Here is a 22,507-nt window from a genome sequence, read left to right on the forward strand (position 1 = left end):
GCACTGCAGCATAGGCAGGATTTACAGTGCTGAACTGATAAGCTTTTTTCTGTGTTGTTTAATTTCCAAACACGAAAAAACCCCACAAGAAAAGAAACACCCCTATTTTAATCAGATTCAAATCAAACATTGCACTAAGACTCACTGCCAGGACAGCATTTACCAAATATCTTCCCAAACTTGATTTAAGTAGCTTTGGCTGATTAGTGCAATAAGCCCATGAGGTATTTTACCTCCTTAGCACCCTTGCGGCCTTTCACAGAGCAGATGGAGAGGCAGAGCCGAGCAGCACGTGGGAGATCAGGAATGTACATGTCATACAACAGCCATTCATTCCATCTGCAACATTCAAAAGGCAGAATTAAACCAGGTTAAAGGAGACATCATTGACTCAGCCAAAAGGCATTTGTTATATTCCTAAACAGTGTGTTTGCATACAGAGCACAGCTTCTCACTGGAAAAGGGTCCCCATGTATGCATGTGACCACATGCACTGCTTTTGGGAATGGAAACTTCCCCAACAGCCTTCTAGCCCCAACACTGTTTAAAAAGTCATGGTTGGTTCAATTCCTGCAACCTAAAGATAATGGATTTGCATATATGCTACAATGATGTAAGGTTTAGCTTGTGAAACAGTTTTCCCTTCAGGGGAAAAAAGGCTACTGGGAAAAAGAGCTTTCAAAATCAACTAAATTTGAACTAAAGATATCTGCAAGATGGGGACAGAATGTGGAAATCCAAAGCAATATTCCTAAGTCAAATATTTTTCTATTTACTATAGTAATAATAGCACAGATTGGTTCTACAGGAAGAGTTTGAATTTGTTTTCATGAACTTCTCTAAGCAGAATTTAGCTCTCAGTTGGTAGAACTGTGCTTTTGAAGAGGAACTTCTGATCCAGTTTCTTCCCCTAAGCGGACTGTCATACAGAATTTTCTCAGTTGAAAGAGACAGCAGCTTCCAAGGACACCATTCATTTTTCTATGTATCTGTAGCTACTGAAAGCAATTTTACAAAGAAATAACTGTGAAAGCCCTTCTCTAAGAATTAAAGAAATTGGCAGATAAACTTTAATCACTTTTCATATGTTCATTTTATATAATACACATCTGTGTGACCATATCCATGATTTCAAGGCATAACTTTCACCACCTTTCCAAGATTTTCTCTAAAATACTTTTAACTATCAGCTCAAGTACAGCAGTATTCAGGGCAACTCAGGAAGAGAGCCTATTTTTCACCAACTATGTACATTATTGGTCCTTTAATTATAATACCTAATCATATTCATAGAAAATGTACAGATAAAAGTAAGAGTTTAAAAAATTATTATTATTCTGACATGAAGTCAGAAAATGCAAGCAAAGAATTACTTCTGTACACACACTTTGCATCTAATCATAGGAGGTGCTGAAATTTCACACACCTTCATTAGCTACAGTTACGAGAACAGGTGGCTAAAAGATGTCTCTGCTGTTTATATATGCTTTTATAAAACTTCTTTTTACACTTATAGGGTGATTTATTTTCCCCAGGTAATATTGATGGTTTGTCAAATATCCCAAAAATATATTCTATATTGTACTATTATGTGCAAGACAAAATGCTTGTGTTTGAATTAAATTAATGCTATTTATATATATAGGCTTATGCAATATATTTTTACAAAACTTAAGGTAAAGGATGCCCAGCCAGGAGCTCCACCTGAGTAATGGCTAAGCTGAGACTTTACTCCTTCAGTGCTATCATTTATGATGCCCTGAAAGTCAGGTTTTCTACAGTTACTCAGGTATTCATCTTACCTGGGATTAGAACAAGGTACCCTCTGAGTATTCACATTGTCACACAAAGGTTCTCCTCCATGGTAAATACCTGTCCTAACATAGATCTGAAAACAACACCCATATTAGTCTTTGAAACGTTACTATAAACGAAATTTGTCATTGCAATGAACACATACCATGATTACAACACATGATCCTTTCACTTTCAGCAAGTGAAAAACAAAACCAAAACTGAAAACCAAACAGCCCCACCACTCCCCAAATTAATTCATGCTTTGTTGGGTGGGAAGCACTGTTTATAAGTATATCCTTCTAGAAAAAGTATTTTGGTCTTTTTCCTCATTAATTGCAAAACTAGTTCTTAAAAAACAGAGTAACAATAAACACTAAAAAACATTCCTGGAATTTATTCTCAATTCTTCCTGTGTCAAGGTTCTGTGAAAGCAATTCCAAGGAAAGAGGGCTGTAGATGACTTCAATGGAACTGGACCCTACATCTGCCTTTTGCCCCTGTCACTCCGCACCTTTATTTTCATAAACAGAGACAGCATCCCCTCACCAAAAGCACTCTCAGTTACTGCAATACATTCTTAAACATAATTACTTAGAAGACATAACAACATGGGTTTTCTTTTTCTATCCATTACACACTTTGCTGAAGTGCTTTGCAAACTGAGTCCTGCTCCTACCAGGCAGAATATGTAGCTAATTACCACAACTGACACTTTTTAAGCAGAAAAGTTTCCAGATGCTAAAATATGGGTGTGTTCTTTAGAATTAAATACTCCAATTTAAGTAAATTTTCTAACACGTTAAATAACGATTCTTTTCCAACATCAAAACGGAACACTCAGGAGTGAAACCCTGAGCTGCTGAAAAGCCATACCTTGTCTATGTCTCTAATGTTCACATTTACATAGGTTGCACAGAGGATCCTTATTCTCAGAGCACTGTTGATAGTCCAGAGGGATTTGGTGGTGGCCTCTCCGTTCATGTAGGGCGTGGCAGTGGAGATGCGCCTGGAGTAGGATGGCATGGTGAAGGTGTCCAGGGGCAGCTGTGTGTACAGGCTCTCCTTGGCCATCAGCATCAGGTTGGGCATGCGGCCAAGCATGATGCAGCTCCTTATGTACTGCAAGGAAACAACCAAAATGCTGTCTTTTCAAAGTCTACACTCTTCAGGAGATAGAAAAGTGGAAGAGCTTATCATGTCCTGCATGCACACCCAGTGTAGTGGTGCAGCACCCAGCAGTTTGAACATGCTGTTGAGTTCTGAGATGTGGGAGGCTAAACTGGAGAGAGAGATGGGAGCTGACAAAAACACCAGCCAGGTTTCTTCTAGAGCTCCTTAGCCTCAGCACAGTGCAGCACACAGCAGATGCATATGAGCTGCTCCTGGAAGCAACTGAGCTGTTTTGGAACAGCAAGGGCTGTAGCAGCCTGCAGTGCAGCACAGGTGACTGATACTGCCAGTCCCAGGCAGGGAGCACAAGGTAAGCAGCAAACACCAAATTTTGGTTCAGATGTGCTCATTACCTTATGCTCAGCACTGATCCTGACACACTTCACCTGTCCATTCAGGTCTGAGTGCTGAGAGCATTTAGTCTGGCTACACTACCACAAAACACAGTGTGTTAGGACAGGTCCAGCCTGAAGTTAATGAGCAAGCTCTGCTGGGGCACAGCAAAGGCAGGCCAGATGCTTCTGAAGAAACCACGCTAGATCAAATAGGTCTGGTGTTTGATCTTCAGATGACTCTGCAAAATTATTCATGTATGCCTGCACTTGTTCCCCAGCTCCCAGAGTACAGAGATACTTTTCCCATTATTCAGGATCCCTCCTTCTCTCCTCCACTGCTCCAAAGATCAGATGTCAACCATTTTAGCTGAAGGAATGGGAGCAGTTTATTACAATACATTCCTCCAAGAGGAAGCAGCAGGAGCCTGTCAGGAAATCTACAGGGTAATGTTGTCTGCTCCAGAGAGGGCTGCTCAGATGCTCTTCTGTCCCATGTTCTCACACTCCCAGTGCTAACAAACCCAGGGCACACAGACACAAGGAAGGCTCAGCAATGATTTCTGTAGTGCTGGAAATCTACATTTTTTATCTTATTAAAGTAATGATAAAGCTGTAACAGGAAAAGTTTTCTCTTTTACCACCCCTTTAGGACAGGATTTACAGTACAAATGGTTGTTTCATAATTTACAATATGATCAAATTTCCTGCTTTATTACATCAGCACCATTCAAATATAGCTCATCTCTTGCCATCAAATGTCTAGGCTATTTCTGAAAGTACTATCTCTGATTTAGCACTAATGTTAGAGAGAAACATTCAAATAAGAAAAATTACACGAGTGATACAAATTCTAGTTCAAGCTACCTTTTCTCCCCCCTCTCCCTTCTGAAGCACATTTGTGCACACACTGTCACTTCCTATGTTTTGGACTAATTTAATGAAAAAGCCAGACCTAATAATGACCATTTTTCTCCCCACAAATCTGGATTATTTTGGTGTAGCTCAAAAGAAATCCTTTATGTTACTCACCTTATACTGGCTCAGTGGACATTTTTCTAGCAAGTATTCATCACAGCCACAGACTTTTAAAATATATTTGCCCTGGTACTCCAAGACACAAAGTTTCAGTTGTTCAGATGACAGCAACATACTTCGAGTTTTCTTCCTAATTGCTTCGGCAATAACTTGCTCAGGCACACAGTCATGATTGATTTTTAGGGTGTATTTCTGCTTATCATTGTTTGGTGAGACTATTACCCAAATCACCACTATAATTTGCCCTGGAATAAATGTAAAATAATGTCAGGCCTATAATTTTCAATGCAGTTTCCAAACAAAAAGCACAAATCCAAAATAATCCCCAAACCAAATAACTCCCACGCCTCCCCAACACAGAGATTTGCTTTTAGTATTAAAAGAAGATGTAAACAAGATTCATTGCCTAAACTGAGAGAGGGTTTATAATTTCTGCACAGAACAAGATGCATTAGGTCTATTTTTGACTAGTGGAAATTCAAACTTTTAGCCCTGAGGTTAAAAATATTTTTATTAACTGAATACTACTGACTATTTGGCCTCCAAGAAAACAGCAGTAACTCTTTCATATTTGAGGACTGCTAGGTAACTCAGTGATTCAGCATCATTTAATTCCAGATATCTGAATGCCACAGAAAACTGCAAAGCCAACAAGCTGCTCCCACCCACTAAAAAAGTCACCTCTATTTACTGGGTTATATTTAAAGATTCAGTTGGAATAGCACAATTTTAAATGTCCTTTTGAATGTAGAGCCCATCAAGAAAATTATTCTTAAGAACTTAAAGTGCAAGATACTGCTGGAGTGTACTAAATACAGCACATAAAACAGTGACTGCCAAAATCAACAGCTGTACTCTTTGATTTCTAACACTGAAAATATATTCTGTTTCTGCTGTAAATATTGCCCTTACCTTTATCTAGCTTGTTGTATATGTGTTTGGGGAGCTCAGCTGAGGACTCTACATTTGGAGGATAGACATAGAGAGCTCTGCTGTGTGGGGCATTGGCATCTCGCAGATCCACGGCTTCTTTGCAGACATTGAGGATGTTTCTTCTGAAGTCTTGTACTTCTGGATCCTTGACCATGTCAAACTCACAGACAGGCATGCCAATAGCAAAACCTACAGCATTGGAGCAGCATGAGGAGATAATTGTAACTGACAAGTAGAGCTAAAAATTTCTACAATTGGTTACAAAAAAAAGCCAACTTAAAGCAAAACACAGCCTAAAATATGTGCCAGCTTCTACACGTATACATAATTGTTTTATATCATTCAAGAACTACACAGTTCTAATGTTAAGTGCACTCAGCAGACACAGAAAAGGTTAGAAAACAGGTGTACATTCCCTGAAGATCCTGGAAGCCTTAAATCACTGCTCTCACAGCCAACATTCCTCCTGAAGGAAAAGGACCAGGACTCAATTTCCTTTGAGGTCAGCACAGAGTTTCCTAAGGGAACCAGAGGAGCTGTGAAATCTGATTTTTTTTAATCTCAAACCCTGGCAGGATTATTAGTCACTATTAGGACCATAATAAACTTTGCTTACAACTGAATGACAGCCATTAACATTTTTTAAAATTACCTACATTATTTAACAACTGCAAAGAGTGCTCCAAGAGACACTGAACTTCAGCTCTTTACACAGATTCATATAATAACAGTGCATTTCTTTCAGGTCCTCAGTCTCAGATGTAATTCCATTTACTTTAATGAGATTGCTTGGATAAATCATCATTTATGCATGAGTGTTCAAATGGAAACTTTCAATTGTTGTGTTGCATGGTTACCCAAACACTGCTCTCCCCAAGTCCTGAACACGTTGAGCTTTACAAAACTGAAGTAATTTACTTATTATGCATTCGTCACAATTAAATCATTTAACAATTAGTAGCACCTCAGAACAAGTATTTCCAGTTGACAAGTCTCTGCCACTGCAGTACACATTTGTTAGCAATGAAACAGGAGCGGGTATGTTTGTACTGCCCCAATTTAATACTTAAACCAAGATGCTGGAACAAATGTGCTTCCTCAGTGGGTCATGGAAAATCATAAGCTACTCCAGAGATGATTCAAAACATCACAATTTGTCTTGCCTTCTCATCTCCAGCCTCAGGTGTTTTTTTTCCCTCCTCTCCCTATGCTCTTTTGTAAGAAAGGGGAAGGGGAAAGATGAAAAAAAACCACATTTCTGAAATGTGACTTTCTAAGCAAGCTAGAGCAGTATTAAAATCTGTGTCCACAAGTGTGGTTTAAGATTTGTATTTAAATCTAGAACTTACACTTCTTAAACACCAAAATAAATTATAACTGGTTTCCCAAATAATAGGACAGGTGTTGTTCTGTAGTAACATGAAATCCTGCTAATAAAAGATGAGCAAAAAGATTCCCTCTAACCCACAGGTAACTACAAATTCACTTTACAAAGCCAAGGTGAATGAAACACATCAGAAAAAACTCACTGATTATAATTATTGGCTTTACTACGACCAGTATCTTTGGACATTTGATGCAACAACTGGCAGCTATAAAACGTGACAGATACAGGTGACAAGCAAGATCCATTTCAATTTCTTGTATTTTGGAGAGGATAATCAGTTAAACAGATTATGTTTTAGAAAAAAAGATAATCTCACCTATTTCTCTATTAAGAATCTTTTCTTCTCTGTTACCTACTGGTTCAATAACTTTTAGGAAAGGCTGAAACAGTCGCAGGTCACAAAGTCTCCGTGTTTCATCAAAAAACTCTTCTCTCTCTGCTTCTTGCGTAACACTTACAAAAATGTAAGAAGACTCATCCTGAAGGAGCTGATAGAGAGGGTACTTCCTTGCTTCTTTAAAGAGTTCATGTTTAATAGTCAGTAAGGTGGCCTCACGGAGGCATTCTAGAGTCACTATCATTCCATTGGGGAGGAGACACTCCACCAGGATCCTGGGGGGCATCAAGTGGATGCCCCATAGTTCACCGGATGACGGCCGGGGAGGCATTTTTAATTCTTGGGATAACTTTGTACTTCAAGCTTTTCAAGCAGTGGTTCGTAGGTGTAAACCTGAGAGAAAATCAGAAATTTAAATGTTAAAATTTTAAATATAGGCATCATCAGGAATTTCAGATAAAATGGTTCAAATGCCACTTGTAATTGTGGATGAATATTCATGGCTATATTTTACATGCATAAAAAAAAGACTTGATAAAACTAAGCCTAAGAACTTGTATTTAAATCTAAATATCTGGTCAAACAAAAACATTTAATAGACTCACACTAGTTTGGAAAAATGCTAATATATACATATATACTCTTAAAAACAGAGGTTTGTTTTTTTAGCTAAACTTCTAATTCATGAATAGAACTCTTCAGCAGCGAGGGTTGAAAAAATCTAATACTCAAATTATTACAGAAATTTTTAACCAAATCTCAAGACAAGCTCTCCACACTTAATTTGGAAAGTAAAGCATTAATTATCATTTGGATGATAACACCATCAGCTCTCAAGTTTAGCTAAACCAATCTTCCACACTTATTTTTTTTTCCCTCATCTCAAACTTCTAAAGTATTCAAAGAACACATACATAATAGTTTGAAGTATTTACTAAAGACTCCAAACTTGATTTTAAGAATCCATGTACACACAAGGCTTGGCCATAGCTGTTTCAGATCAGTATAAGCTACTTACACCAACAACAAACCCTTTTTTCCATGAATGAGACAGAAGAACTGAGCCCCACTAACACTTTGTAGCTGAGCTTGTTTTATTTAGCGCCAATGCCCAGTTCCAGTTCCCTTTGGCAGCTGCATGAATGTCTCTGCCAAGCCAAAGCAAAGAAAGGGAACACATGTGACCTTCTATCTGTGCTGCTCAGGCCATCTTAGAGCAGAGGAAATGAGTATGAGAGAAAGAGAGAAAATGAGAATGGTTCAGAGTATGAGAAAACCAGAATCTGGACAGAGCAGAGATGTTTTATAGCCCAGTGGGTGAGGGGAGATGCCAAAAAGAGCAGAACTCCCCAGCAGGCACACAGTGATACTTCACCAATGAACACTCCTAATCCCTACCTATTTTTAATTTCCTTAACCAGAGGCAGTATTTGTGTACTTGCAAAAGAAATCTACTTTGTTCAGAATGTTTTCACATACAAACTGTTCACATCTGTAACAAAACAAAGTTGCTGATCTGTGCAGTCATTGCTCTTAAATTTGGAGAGATTCATTGCAGAATCATAGAATATTAAGGGTTGGAAGGACCCTAAAGACCATCTCATTCCAGCCCCCCTGCCATGGGCAGGGACATCTTCCACTAGCCCAGGATGCTCCAAGTCCTGTCCAACCTGGCCTTAAACAATTCCAGGGATGGGGCAGCCACAGTTGCTCTGGGCAACCTGTGCCAGGGCCTCATCTTCCTCACAGTCAAGAATTCCTTCCTAGCCTAAATTTACCCTCATTTAGTTTGTACCCTTTACTCCTTGTCCTATCACTACAGTAACAGACCCTCTGAGGACTGCCCCTGTATCTCAGATTTCTTAACAGAAAGGAAGGGAAACCCACAAACCAACAGCTTCACATCTTTTCTGTTGGATCTGTTAGATCAACTTCCTGAAAGCTCTCACTGTGGAAAAGCAGTGGTTGCAATGCTTGCCCCTTTGCTCAGCAAATTTTTAAAACATGTATTTATATAAAAATGCATTTATATATTATGTACATGTAAAATTCATACATAACATTTAATATATAAGTAAAAGGAAAAAAGTGATCCTCCCTGCTGCATTTCTTTCCTAAAAATTTTCTTCCAAGTACATCCAGTACCTGCTCTTGCCACACTTCAGTTCTTACAAAGAAACATTAGAATGAAAACGATGTTTTCCCAAATCCACCGCTTCCTAAGCAACTCTGAGTAGCAATAGGGTTGTCTTTTTTAATCCCTCCTTTGTAGTTTTTGTTTGGGCTTTTAAAAATATCCACTAAAGTATTGAAGTGCCACTGCAGATTTAGAAAAATGCTTTTCCACTACCACTTCATGCATATTTAGAAACGCTTTGCAACTGACTTCTTTTTAAGAAAGCACTTAAAGAAGCTGTTTTATTCCCCTCATCATGGTAATAGCCTCAGTGAGCGGATGCTGAAACGGAAAGCTCTCAGCACACACAGTGTATTTACAGAGACAAACTTGGGAGGCTTACCAATTACAAAACATTACCAGTGAACCCAAATAACACCGTTCAGAGTAACTTGAAGGTTCCAAACCACTAACTATCCTCAGCTCACAGACAAAACGAAATGCACAAGTTAAATGGCATCTTTTTGATCAGGCACAGAGCTTCCCTCTCCATTTCACTGAATCACATGCCTATTTACATTTCTGAACTGCAAACACAGGCAGAAGCACATCACTATTATGGCACAAACCAGCACAAAGCCCCCAAACAAGCAAGAATATGCAGTCATATGAGCTTTCCTGTCCACACACACACAATGATAGTACAGATAGACCACAACCAGATTAAATATTCACAACACAGACTGAGTTTATACCAGCAGCCTTTTAATTTCAGTTCCACCATCCTGCTGAGGCTCTTCTGAACCATGAGAGCCCATTCTCACCCTGCTCAAGGCATGTGTTCTCACTCCTCACCCTGCTGGCACCGGGGCTCCCTGAGCCAACTGGTTACAGATCAGATGAATGGAAGAGGCAGAGGACAAGTCACTTCCCCTTTCTTGTGCTGCCTTCTGTTGCTTCAGCCCCTTCCTGAGATCCCCACGGAGTCAGCCTAATGCAGGTCTGCACTGGGGGGCTGCCTGACTGCAGCAGTGCTGGGCAAGAGCAGCTGAAAGGATGGTGCCACGTTCCACTGCAAGTCTTCGTCCCTCCCTACCAGCAACAAAGAAACAGAGGCAGGAGTGGGGAATGCACACACATCAAAAATGTAAATCCTTTTAGCCCAGCATCTCTTCAAATTAAGCATCAGCCTTGGCTTCCTTAAAGAACTGAAACCTTAAATGACAACTCAATACCTTTTCTTTAAAAACTTGCAAATGGTCCAAATGTGACATCCCAAAATGTACAATTTTTAGAGCAACTGCACCAAGACAGCAGCTTTTGTTTCAAGCTGGGATACAGCATTTGCTGGAATGGTGCAGGCAGTCACTCTGTGTGCACATTCATTTCACTTGCACATGTAAGCACGCCTCCAGGGTTTGGATTTGGAAAGCAAGAATGTAAACAGAAACAGTTTTGAAGTATAGCTGGCAGCTTGTGTTTCTGTGTACACTTTCAAATCTGGAAGGCTGCCTGGAATAAATAGAATCAATTATGTTCTTCGACAGTAAAAGGACTGTAATTTTAAGGGAATTCTAGAGAGATGTTATTTAATTCAAACTAAGGGGACATGCAAACACTTCAAATGAACACTTCATCACACCTGCAATCCCTGACCCTCCTAAAGCACCTCAAACATTTTTCCCCTGCCAAAAGCTTTGGGACATCTGGACTAGTGAAAAACAATTTCTAGTTCTGAGATTCCATTCAAAAAGAATAAACATATATGAGGGAAAACAGCAGGAAGATAAACATTCCTTCCATAATACAGATTCCTACTTGCTTCCAGAAACACTTGGCATATGAATGCTAATGCACATAACCTATTTTCTTATAGGAAAGAAATCAGCTATCATCTGACATAGATGATATAATTCCTTACTAAGATTATGAGATTCCAAGTCTAGAAAATTTGGTAAACTATGACAGTTTTATTGCCTCACAGATGAAGACACACTCTGCATGTCAGGGGGGCAATCTAGGGGAAAAATATTATTGTTCACTTTAGTAGCCATTTTAAGCCTGTCTGTCATCAGCACAAGTACCTACAGCTACTCTTGAGGCTCTGCAAGAAGTTCTTCCCTCTCTAAAATACCAGCTAGCAAGAAATGTAGAAGCATACCAGGAAGGAAGAAGTACACTGTGCTGTAATATTGTGTTATAAAGTACGGGATGCTTATGCAAAGAGGTACACACATCCCAGTGACTGAGCACTGAATAATCTGCACTGCTGTACACATCAGGCAGTGTTTCAAAACCCATTCAAAAGGACAGACTGAACACTCGATACAATTTTATCAGCCCACGTTTAAAATTGAATGAGTCATTCAGCAAACTGCTACACTTTAATTGAAGTCCATTAGTTTTTCCAGTCACAAGACAAATCCCATTACACTGTTTTTACAGACAGGATGTAGCAATGTTTTATAATATTTTGTGGTATCTTTGGTATCAGAGAGCTGCTCATTAGGATTTGTATCTGGATTTGATTCCTTTTCTAGGCAGAAATTTCCTTTAGATTCCTAGCACTGTCTTCTATTCATTTAATGATCCAACAATTTATGATCCTCATTTCCTGTGCACTCACGTGTAGGTTAAATGATTTTCCTGATTCTCTATCACACTGGCAGAAATATCAATTACAAGTATGACCCCAAATAAACCTTTATGAAGTACTGTGTAATCCCCAAAACAGAAGCTGAGGGTTTGTGCAAATAAAACAGTTCCTGGAACAAGAACAACACTTTTCAGAATGCAAGGGACATCTCAATCTTTCTAAATGCCAAAATGTTTTATTCTCACCATCAGACAGATCAGGCACTCTAAAACATGAAGAGAACTGGGCAGAGTTGTGTCTAATTTTGCTGCTGTCCAAGCCTGCTGTGTGGTGACAGTGAGACTGCCCCAGACTAGGTATTTTCAGTACTGTCCTTTTGTTCTTCCTGTTTGCCAAGCTGGCACTCTTCCAGAATCCAGGAAGACTAGCACAAAGATGTCTGAAACTGTCCTCCATGAAAACATTATTATGCACAGATTTAACTGGTAAAAATACTGCTTTGTTCAGAAGAGAAAACAGTAGACTGTTGCAGGCGTGTCTTATTTCATACGTATTGCTTTCGTCCTTATTTCCCAGAAAATGTGCAGATACCCGGAACTCCTTATCTGATCACAAACAGCAGCCCAAGGGAAGCAAACAGGAGGATTTAACACTGTCAAAAACATCTTAGCATTTAGATTCCTTCTGAAACTGGCAAGTATTTACAAACCCTACCAATTTTATTTGTAGGTACCCATCTCCTTCACCCTTCAAAACCAGTGCTGAGTACATCTGCCTTGTTCTAGACAGAGCTAAAGCCCCCTAAAATTATTGGCAACAACTACAGAATAATAGTACTGCTGAAATCCAAGATCACTCTTTCCTGTGAATGCAAAAGCTCACTAGAAATTAGTGAAAAGAAGTTACACTTTAATTAGATATGAGAATATGGGGTGGTTATGTTTCAGAGCTGCTCTCTTTAAAGTTACCTTACACCGAGATTTTTTTTCAGAATACAATATTCTCCTAGTGACTCTCAGATACTAGGAATAAAATTAATGGTGAGGTCATCCTGAAAAAAGAAGAACTCACTACAAAGTATTTCCCAAGAGGAACTATGTGTGTTATGTTGCTGCAGGATCAAACAGCTGAAACAAATCCAAAATGATCAGTTTAAAAAGATTTACTATTGCTGGAGTATTTTCTTCCTCTCCAAGTGAACCAAAAGACCTTTGTGAATTCTTATTCTGAAATCCCCTTGCTCGCCCTCCCCCACCCATGCAGGCACAGTGTTTATAGCTTCCCTCACTGTCTGGGAGCCATGAAAACGGGATCACAAGAAAGAAGCATTTTCAAGTTGCCGGTGACCTCCAGAACTCCCACTATGACTGTGCCTTCTCCCTAGGGATCCCATGACATACCAAAGGCAGAATATCTGTCCTAGAACATTTTCTTCCAGCTAAAGGCAGAACTTTTTGTTAAACAAAGAAAAGCCTGGAATTAAATTTTCATTTTTAGACCAAAATCATTCAGAATTCCACCTCTAGCTCCACCTCAAAGGGCAGGATTTTGTTATTTATAGAGGACTAGTAGCCATAAAGCACAACAAAGAATTAGAAAAGCAACATACCATCTATTTACACTTCACATATCTGCTTACTCACTATTTCAGCAATTAGCTTGGCTTGCTGTGTAGCAGGATAAGAATTACCTTTCCACCTGGCTCTGTGCTGTTTTTCCACAGTAGGCTGTGAGCTCTGAAGGTCAGTGAGCAGCACCCAAATTCTTCCAAACTGTTTAAATCAAAAGCTTTAAACCTTGGCAACAAAATGAGAGCAACATGCCATTTTTATCCATAGAAATAAGGTCTTCCTCTGATTATACATTTTTGCTTAATACTCCATTTCATATGGCTGACAAACATTGTTTTATGTGAACATCAGGAAGAACATGAAGCCAAAGCACACCACAAAACCTTACTCTGCTCCTTGCTGCAAATATTAGTGGTTTCCATGTCAGCTTTCACATGCAGTTCTGCTTTTGGAAATTAGTGCCAGATGATGTAAACAAAAGCTTACTCTAGAATGTAACTAATGAAACCAGGTTTGAAAAGTAACAAATACTGGTTATATGACTAAAAAAATATTAAAATTCCACCTTAAATAATGCTGTTTACTTTTCTTTCCATGTTTCTTCCCATCCTCCCACCTTCCTGGGATATTTGGAATGCAGACAGTAAACAGGATCTTTAAAAACAGGAAGTGCTGGCACACAGACAAGGAGCCAGAGCAGAGTTAATCCAGGTGTTCTGCGCTCCAGTCCAGTTTGAATCCCCACCCAACACGAGCAGCTGTGGAGCAGACTTGGAGCTCAGACCCAGGGCCTTTCCCAGTGCTGATCTGCCCACATTGGTCACCTTGGCTTTTAGAAGTAACTGCTGCAGCACGATGAACCTCCAGTTGTATTGAGGAAGAGGAAAGATTTCCTCTCCCAAGTTTCCCTACCCAGAAAGGCAGGGAAAGAATTGCAATAAAACTCCGGAGGTGCTGCAGACCTCACACAGCTACACTTGCCTCTCTAACACAAGCAACAGTGTAAAGAGGGTTCAATTATTCATTTACATTCATCTTTACTCAGAATAGTCACCCTGTGAGCCCTTTCTTTACTAAGAAGCAGCTGAAAAAGACATCAGACTCAGACTGACTTACAATATCTTATTTACTTCTCATGTAACATTTCTTAGGATGTAGTCTGGCAGCAACTTTAAATTGAGATAAAAGTGTTTCTGCTGCACCAAGTTACTCCAGACCCTGAAAGCAACCAGTGTGTAAAACCAGAAAAAGCTTTTGGAGTGGTAGTGGATAGCACCATCCTTGCATCTTCACAGATTTTTAATAGCAAGCCTAGAACAGTGAACTGGAAACAGAAGTTTCTGTTCTGTAATCCAAATATAAATTAGCTTTCCATTTATGCTATCTTTACAGATTTCTCTTGCCAAATAGTACTTAACAGGAACATGGGTTTAGTCTGCATGCACTTACTGAATTGAGTTAGCAGAAATCATTATCTTTTATTTACAGGCAAACAGAGGATAGCATGCAACTTCATTTTTGTTAGAGGATTTGTAATGAATCACATGTCTCAGCAAAAGCCATGGAAGTAGGTTGTTTTATTTTTCTCTTTGTTTAAACTCCTCAGCTGAAAAACTGAAACAATGCTTTCTCCACTGAGCTACTCCTTAGCTCCCTTTTCAAAACCATTTGTTGAGCGAAGGAAGTTTGTAGCAGAGTTAACACAAAGGCACAGCCATTGTAATGAAGAAATTCAATTCTGCAGCTACAGCTGTGCTATAAACAGCTGAAACTCACCCAGTTCTCAGCAGGTTACCCTATACATAAGACATGGAATAAGACAGCAGCAAACAAATCTGGTTCCGTGCAAACCCTGCCCTGTGGAAGCTGTTGTCTACTTCCACACAAGCTACAATCACAACAGGAAAACACCACAGCTTTTCAAGGGTCAGTCAGAAATGAAGTCCTACTCTCTATCACTTGTTTGTGACACAGTCAATGGTGATTAACTAAATATTTATTTAGCAGTAGATGATAACCCTGCTGAAAGGTAAACAGCAACAGTTTTCCATAAAATATTTTCAACAGACCAAGACTGTCCTGCCTACCCCCCACACAAAGTGGGGATAATATTCATCTGCAAAGAATTTGGCACTATTAATTGCTCCCATCAGGCTTCATCTTCCTAGAAGTCACAGAACACATCAGTGTATTGCACCTAAGCACAGAGGAAAACTGGGCCTTCTATGGGAAACAACATTGCAAGACTAAATTCACAATTTTGTAAACTTATCTGACTGCTTCACGTAAGTTACAAAGAAAACTAAGTTCCTCTGAAACCTCGAGGAATGTTTGTTCTTGTTGTAGCTGTTGACCCTGGTTGAAAAGTAAGAACTTTTCTCTGCATTTACAGGTTGGATACCACAGTCATGGTGCTCAAGACATCAATAGGTTTGAATTTGTGTTCAACAAGTGCAAACAAACATGATTCACTGTGACTGTGTGTGTCAGCAGGCCCTGCATGCTCCAGCCTGAAGCACAAAACCAGCTCTGGCAAACTGGGACACAGCTCTTCAGCATCCTTAATCAAATGTTTATCATCCCTGTACATGACTGTTAGAAGCACCTGTTATGATTTGATGTTGAAGTTCCATGCACAAATAAGGCTGAAAATGAGACCAAATGCCTGTTCAACAATATCAACATTATTCTGCCACATTAAATGCATAAGGGAAAGAGTAGAGAGAGTGAGTGCAAGCAGAAGAGTTACCAGCATGGATCCTGGGGTGTCCTGTTGGTCCTCCAGTGCCTGGGCTTTTTCACAGTGATGGTAGAATCCCACGAGGTTCACTCCCAGTCAGTTTTAAACCATCCCTCACTAGCACGAGAAGCTTGAGTGGGTTTTGGTTCCTCGTTAGCATGAGAGGTGAGAGTAAGTGTGGTTTTCCGGATTCTCATTAGAATGAGGCAGAGAGGGAGTGGTTTTCGGTTTCTTATTAGCATGAGAGGTGAGAGTGGGAGTGGTCTCACCAATGCACATGGTCAGGTCTTATTTGAGGGGTCCTTAAGGGTCTGCTCTGCTGGTCCTACAACACACACATCCCACAACACCAAGAGTCTTCTTTGTGCTCCCACCCCTTGGCTGGTGCAGTTACACACTTGTTATCTAACACACCGCAATGGAGCATTGCTGTGAAAAGCATCACCTTTGGTCAGAACGGAAACTGTTCATTTTTGTGGCTCATAGAGGCAGCTCTGGTGTTTCTGCAACACGTTTCACCACTGAGCAAGTGCTTAAGGCAGATGCTGCAAATGTTATCACCCCTTTCCTTACAGCATCTGCTTTGCAAACCATGCTGTGCAACACAAGCGTGGGGCTACTGAGACACGAAGCTGTGCATCCTTTTTTCCTCTATTTCAAGCTGCAACCCAAATTGTTTCTCTAACAAGGTCAGTGTAACAGCAATTTGTGGTTGATGCACGAGAAAGAAATGACTAGTGTTTGTCTAAATAGATAATGTTTGTAGTGAACATGAACTTCCCAAAGAAGTGACATAAGCTCATAGGCATTTAAGCAGTGACTATCGGTCACATCTCTGCAGTAGTTCAGGGACTTACCAGCTTCCCAGTTTAGAAAGTCACTTTCATATCCAGATTAAATGGTCTGAGACTAAGGCATATGCAGCCTACTACTACAATCACAGCTCTGTAAGAAGGACATATTAAACTGAAATCCCTTTATTTTAAAAAAGCCAAAAAAATACTGGTACTATCAGTCACTGCCACTGAGAGAATTTTATACATTTGCACAAAGAAGTATTTTTTAAACACACGGATGGTTCTTTGGAAGCATTTCATTAATGTTTTTTAGGTGTATATATTCAAAAAGACTGAAATCAGTTTTCAGCCTGGTGAAGCTTAACCATGCAACAGAACAGAAGACCACAAAAGCTCAAGTGTTTTGGATTTAATTCCCAACCATCAAAAAAACACCAATTATGGAAGCATATCTATCTTGCAAAGCATCTTTTTTGTTGTTTAAATAAATAACCTGCCCACATACCAGGACAACAAGAGACTGGAATCTATAATCACATTCTCATATCACCCTGAAGCTGTTTGTGATACTGCACTATCTGCTGATGTACAATGGAAAGCCTGGAAAAGAGGTGATGAAAGAAGACTCGAAGAGCTGGATTACAAAGCACTTTGACAACATATTTAGGAAGAGTTTCCATAGTCAGGAATAGGTTTTGCTATCCTTTTTTTCAGGTATAAACTCTGCCATTTTCTTGCCCGTTGGCCTCTGTTTTCATCTTTATCTCTTGGTGGTACTTTTTGCCATTGCTCCTAAACTGTCAAAACATTCCAAGCTGGGTATCTGAGATCAAGGCAGTGCTGCTGAGCAGTGATAACAACATTAGTGCTGCATCCTCCATTTCAGAGCAAGCTGAAGAGGAAGGCAAGTTATTAGAATTTTAGATGTTCAACTTTGCTTGAAACACGAGCAAAAGAGTTAATCTCTGCCTTGTCAAATAAAATGTTAAAATCAATTTAAGCCCTTTCTTTTAACTAGAAATCTCTTATCCAAAACTTCATGTAACTATATAAGTTTATTACAGCATTACAATTTCATATATTACCATTTTACACTAAAATACAAATTTATCACAAATCAATCTTTGTAAAAAACTTGCTAGACTGGCAGTGGAACTCACAGGCACATCCTCAACTATACACCCCAATCAAGACTATTCCAGCTGTCTGGCTGTTGTTCAAAAAATAGCTCTTAAATATCAGAGCCCTTCTTGGGACAAGTGCTTTTTACAGTACTTAACACCTTAAAATTGAAGATTTCACAGGTGACAGCAGGAAACTGCAAGAAGATAAAACACAATATATTTATCACTTCCCTCCCACCAGTGGAGACTGCCTTGATAAACTGGTAAGTAGAACTGGTTGTTCAACATCCACAAAGACAGAAGAGCAGTTTTCAGTGTTATTAGTATCACTTCCACTTTTATTACTAGTCACAGCATTTCCTGATTATTCAGTAAAGAGCTGGCGATATAAATTTTAAAAAATGAAGACTAAGAGGTATTTTTTAGAGTCTAAGCAGTTTAATGACATCACCAGCATATTTTGGAGTATTTGGAATGACAGTTTTGTCTTCCCTTTTCCCAGAGGAAGTTAGCTCTATCTAGAAACTTCTTATGCACTGTTAACTTCCATCTTTCAAACTGTGCCTGTAGCCAAGACTCAAGTTAAGTGTTTTCCAGATTTAATGAAAAGCATCTTAATGGCACAAGCACAAAAGCTGGATCATAACATTCCTTGTCACAGAAAGCATTTATTGAGTTTTGTCAGAACTGAAAGGGAAATTTGAGAAAGAAACAATTCCTCTCCACTCTGTCTGCACGGTAAACAAGCCTTTACTCCTCTGCTCATTCTCCCTCTTTTGCACTTTTATTTTCAAGTGTTTCACATTTAGTTTGCCAATGTCTTTGCAGAGATCAATCTCCTCACTTTTCCAGCAATTCAGATGTTGAAGTCCCAAGGTAGTGGAAATTTTGTTCTATTAGATTCAGATCACAGAACAGGCATGTATTTCTACTTATGGCTGAATTAGTCTCAGATGAAATGCTGAATCTTCAATATTTTCCTTTCAGTAATGTTCAAAGTCTCTTTCTTTGTTGATTGCTGATAGCTGAGAGAGGGAATAAGGCTGCAGCAAGGAGCAATTTTTTTATTCAACAATTTAGTGTCCTCTGCAAGGATCCACAGCTAGAGCTGAGAGATAAAGACACTTCCAAGACAACAAATGCAATTTCACCAGAAAATTCATATTTTTGGAAGGAACAGGACCCAATTTAACAGCAAGAGTTAAAAATCAGGAACAGTCTTGGAGCATATTGGGCAAGAGTCATTCATCACCATTAGCTGCTAGATTAAGTATTGGCAAAAGACTAACGAGTATGAAAAAAACAGTGAAGTCCTAATGACAGATAAGTTTTCTGACATGTTGTACAATCTAGGAGGCAACCATCCAGCTTTCTCTTTCCTGTTGGAGAGAAAATAACCCAAGGGATGTTTCTCTACATTTCTTTGCCTTAGAAAAGGATCAGAATATACAGATTTTTTACAATAAATGTGACTCAGCTGTCTCAAAATTTCTGGGAACTTGCAGTCAGTCAATTCAAAAAGTCTCCTGCGTTCAACAAATATGCTTTGTGATTCACAACCCTCAAAAGTTACATTTGCAAAGGTTTCTTTAATCAGAAGGTGTAGGCAAAACTACCAAGCTCTTTCTGCATAAAAATTCACAAAAGTAAGTTAATTAAAGCGAATGTGTTAATGAGTAGATAAAAACCCCCAAACAACAAACCCCACTCTTTGGGATTTACCTAACCCTGTACTGGTGAAAAGCAACAGGGGATGAAACCAGAGATCACTGAGCCTAAAGTTGTATGTTTGATCAATTGTTTGTTCTTAAACTCGACTGAAGCAGCCACTTCTACTGCTGCCAGTCAAGCAACAGCTTCACCAGTGCTCCATCATTTGTCCTGTTCAACTCAGCAAAGATAAGCTGGCCTCTTAGAATTTTGTTTTTACATGTCTGGGGTTCAGGTATGTGAGCACAGTTTTCCAAAGACAGATTATAACCATTTCCAGGGAGTTTCCTTAGCAGACACAATTGCCCAAGTGCTTTTATCCCTGCTTTGCTAGCTTTGAGAACACTGGAAATAGAGAACAAGCGATGATGTCTACCATCCCTCACATTTCTTCTTTGAAATATACAGGAGTCTTAGAGTGCCTTGCACAAAATTTGTGTCAGAATTAGCTAGAAAAATACTTTTCTAGAGTTCAAGTGTAGATATATGCCATATAAAACAACATATGTGCTGCAAAATCATTCAGTATTGCATAGACTGAGAAGTCAGATCCAGAATTACATAAACCATACTCAGCCTGCTGCATTTCCATATGACTACAAGTTAACATGCAGGATTTATAAAAATGCCTCTTTTTCTTTTTTTAAACCAGTTAATTCCCTCTACCCCCTAGGTGGGCTTGGTTTTGTGCTTGATTTTTTGTTTGTTTGATCGTGTGGGTTTGTTTGTTTGGGTTTTGTTAAAGTTAATACTATACCAGTGCTGCAAGAGCAAAAAAACCTGCAGCAGTTAATACCCAGAGTATTACTTCTGGTTCATTTAACACTTCATTAACCATTCAAAAATAGATCTGTAGAACAAATTCAGTTGAGAGGAACCTCTGGAGGTTATCTTGACCAACTCTGTAATCAAAACAAATCACATACATTTGTTGTCCAGCTAAACATAGAGAGAAACAAATCTATTTGCTGCTCCCATTTGGATTAGGATACTACAAAGAGACATTTGTAACAGAATTCTTTGCCATGACACATTCAGCTTCAAGAGCAAAAGAAAATTCCCATCCAGTTTTAGCGTAAATATTTTTGTGGCCTCTTCTAGTCATAGCTACAGACAGGCATCATCCCCTTGGAGCAGCTGGATGTCTGGCTTTTTAAAAGGATGAGACAAAACTCCCACAAGCATGGCACGCAATAAAAAGGCAGAAAAAACCCCAAACCTTAGCTCACACTAGAAGCCAAATCTGTTCTCCAGTTAGCCAAACTCCCATTCTTTCTTCCAAGTGCTCCCGTCCAACACCATCACACACACAAAAAATGCAGATATGGCCCACTTTTTCCTCAGTGGGAGGATTTGTTAGGTCTCACATATTTTTCAGTAATTACAAACCAGTAAGTAGTAAGACAAAACTTAGTTTTAGAATGGTATTTGAAGACTAAACTAGAAAGATGAGTTTTGCAGTACTATTTTTGTCCAGTTATAAATAACAAAACCAGTTTCTGCATCAGTATTGAAGTTAAAACAAAGTACCTTGGCTTCTCCTCACCCAAACACAACACTCCTCAAATGTCCTATTAACTACAATCTTTGTTAACCTTCATTAATGTACTCAACTAGGCACAGCAAAGCTACATGACACCAATCTAGAGCTGCTGTTATTTCTTGTGTGATTTGGAACTTATGTATTATCATACCAATTTCCTCTCCCCCCTAACAGGCAAACAAAACCAATAGAAACAATCTTCCATTTGGAAATGGATATTTGCAAGGTGCTCAGGGTATTCCTGATATCCAGAGAATCTGCACCAGAAATTTCAAAGATTACATAATGAGTTGATGTTTTATGAACATAAGAAGGCAGCTTTTGCAGATGGCATGTCAGCCTTAGGCTTGTTGTCTAGTCGTTTACAGATAGTTTTAACTCAGAAATTAAAGTCATGATGACCATCAAGGTTGTTCCAAGCTCGTATTACACAGGAGCAAGCCATTAAAAAGCACACCACATACACTGAACTCTGAGGATCTGTGGATCAGGAAGTCCATTCCTTATGCCATAACACCTTTTAAAGGTGTGTGTGCTTTTCTTCCAAAAACTGGAAACCTCTTGTGAGGTTACTTAGCTCATTTTGTGAGATAGCATGAGGGTAAAGCATGAACTCCTTGCTGGCTGCAGAAATTATATTCTGAAGCTTTGAGCAACTTTTAAAGAAGAGTTATCCAGGAAAAAGTATCCCCCATTTGCTCACAGAAAGCAGGAATAGCCCGATTATCAGAGAAACTGTTAACTAAGTATTGAACCACTTTATGACTTCCAATAAAAGCACAATTGCTTTGTAAACAAATCAGCTACACCTCCTTTCCCGAAGAATACTCCAGAAAGATGAAAAAAAAAAAAGAAACAAACCCTCTCAGAGACATCATTCATGCAGTAAATAACAAACAAACAAACTTGTCATTGATACAGAATAACAATTTGGAGCAGCCAATTAAAGCACTTTGGCATGGATTTGTAGGCTGGGATTTGCCTGTCCTGAAAAAACGTGAAATGCTGTCTCCAGGTTGCCAAGAATGGTACCAACCTAACACCTAGGAAATGCAGGGCATCTCACCACTCAAATTCCAACTGCACCTCTGGAGCTGCTGCATTTATTATCCTAATGAAAAAGTGGAATATTTCATGGATCCCAAGGAATTCTGTGGTTTCAAAAATTCCTCTGTGAACATTGTGAGCTTGGTTGATGTGTGGTTTCTCTACACTGGCTAACAGATGCTTCTAAATAAGTAACAATTCTGAAAGAAGTTTCCAATGCTATTCTTTGAGAATAAAGTTATTTATTGTAAAGCTTTAAGTGCACATGG

At 39.2% G+C, this 22,507-nt stretch overlaps 1 protein-coding gene across 1 annotated transcript in view; it reads right to left on the minus strand.

Annotated features, from left to right (window-relative positions):
- Positions 1 to 22,507, minus strand: part of PIK3CA (phosphatidylinositol-4,5-bisphosphate 3-kinase catalytic subunit alpha) — a 34,171-nt gene that overhangs the window by 10,425 nt on the left and 1,239 nt on the right. The window contains exons 2-7 of the mRNA XM_033068191.1: positions 6,974 to 7,387; positions 5,250 to 5,459; positions 4,332 to 4,582; positions 2,671 to 2,916; positions 1,803 to 1,888; positions 234 to 339 (exon numbers count right to left, since the gene is read on the minus strand). Of these exons, the coding sequence (XP_032924082.1) occupies positions 234 to 339; positions 1,803 to 1,888; positions 2,671 to 2,916; positions 4,332 to 4,582; positions 5,250 to 5,459; positions 6,974 to 7,325 (1,251 nt within the window). The 5' untranslated portion in view covers positions 7,326 to 7,387. The remainder of the gene's footprint in view (positions 1 to 233; positions 340 to 1,802; positions 1,889 to 2,670; positions 2,917 to 4,331; positions 4,583 to 5,249; positions 5,460 to 6,973; positions 7,388 to 22,507) is intronic.

Source organism: Catharus ustulatus, chromosome 10 (assembly GCF_009819885.2).
Source record: "Catharus ustulatus isolate bCatUst1 chromosome 10, bCatUst1.pri.v2, whole genome shotgun sequence".
In the NCBI taxonomy this organism is placed as follows: Eukaryota; Metazoa; Chordata; class Aves; order Passeriformes; family Turdidae; genus Catharus; species Catharus ustulatus.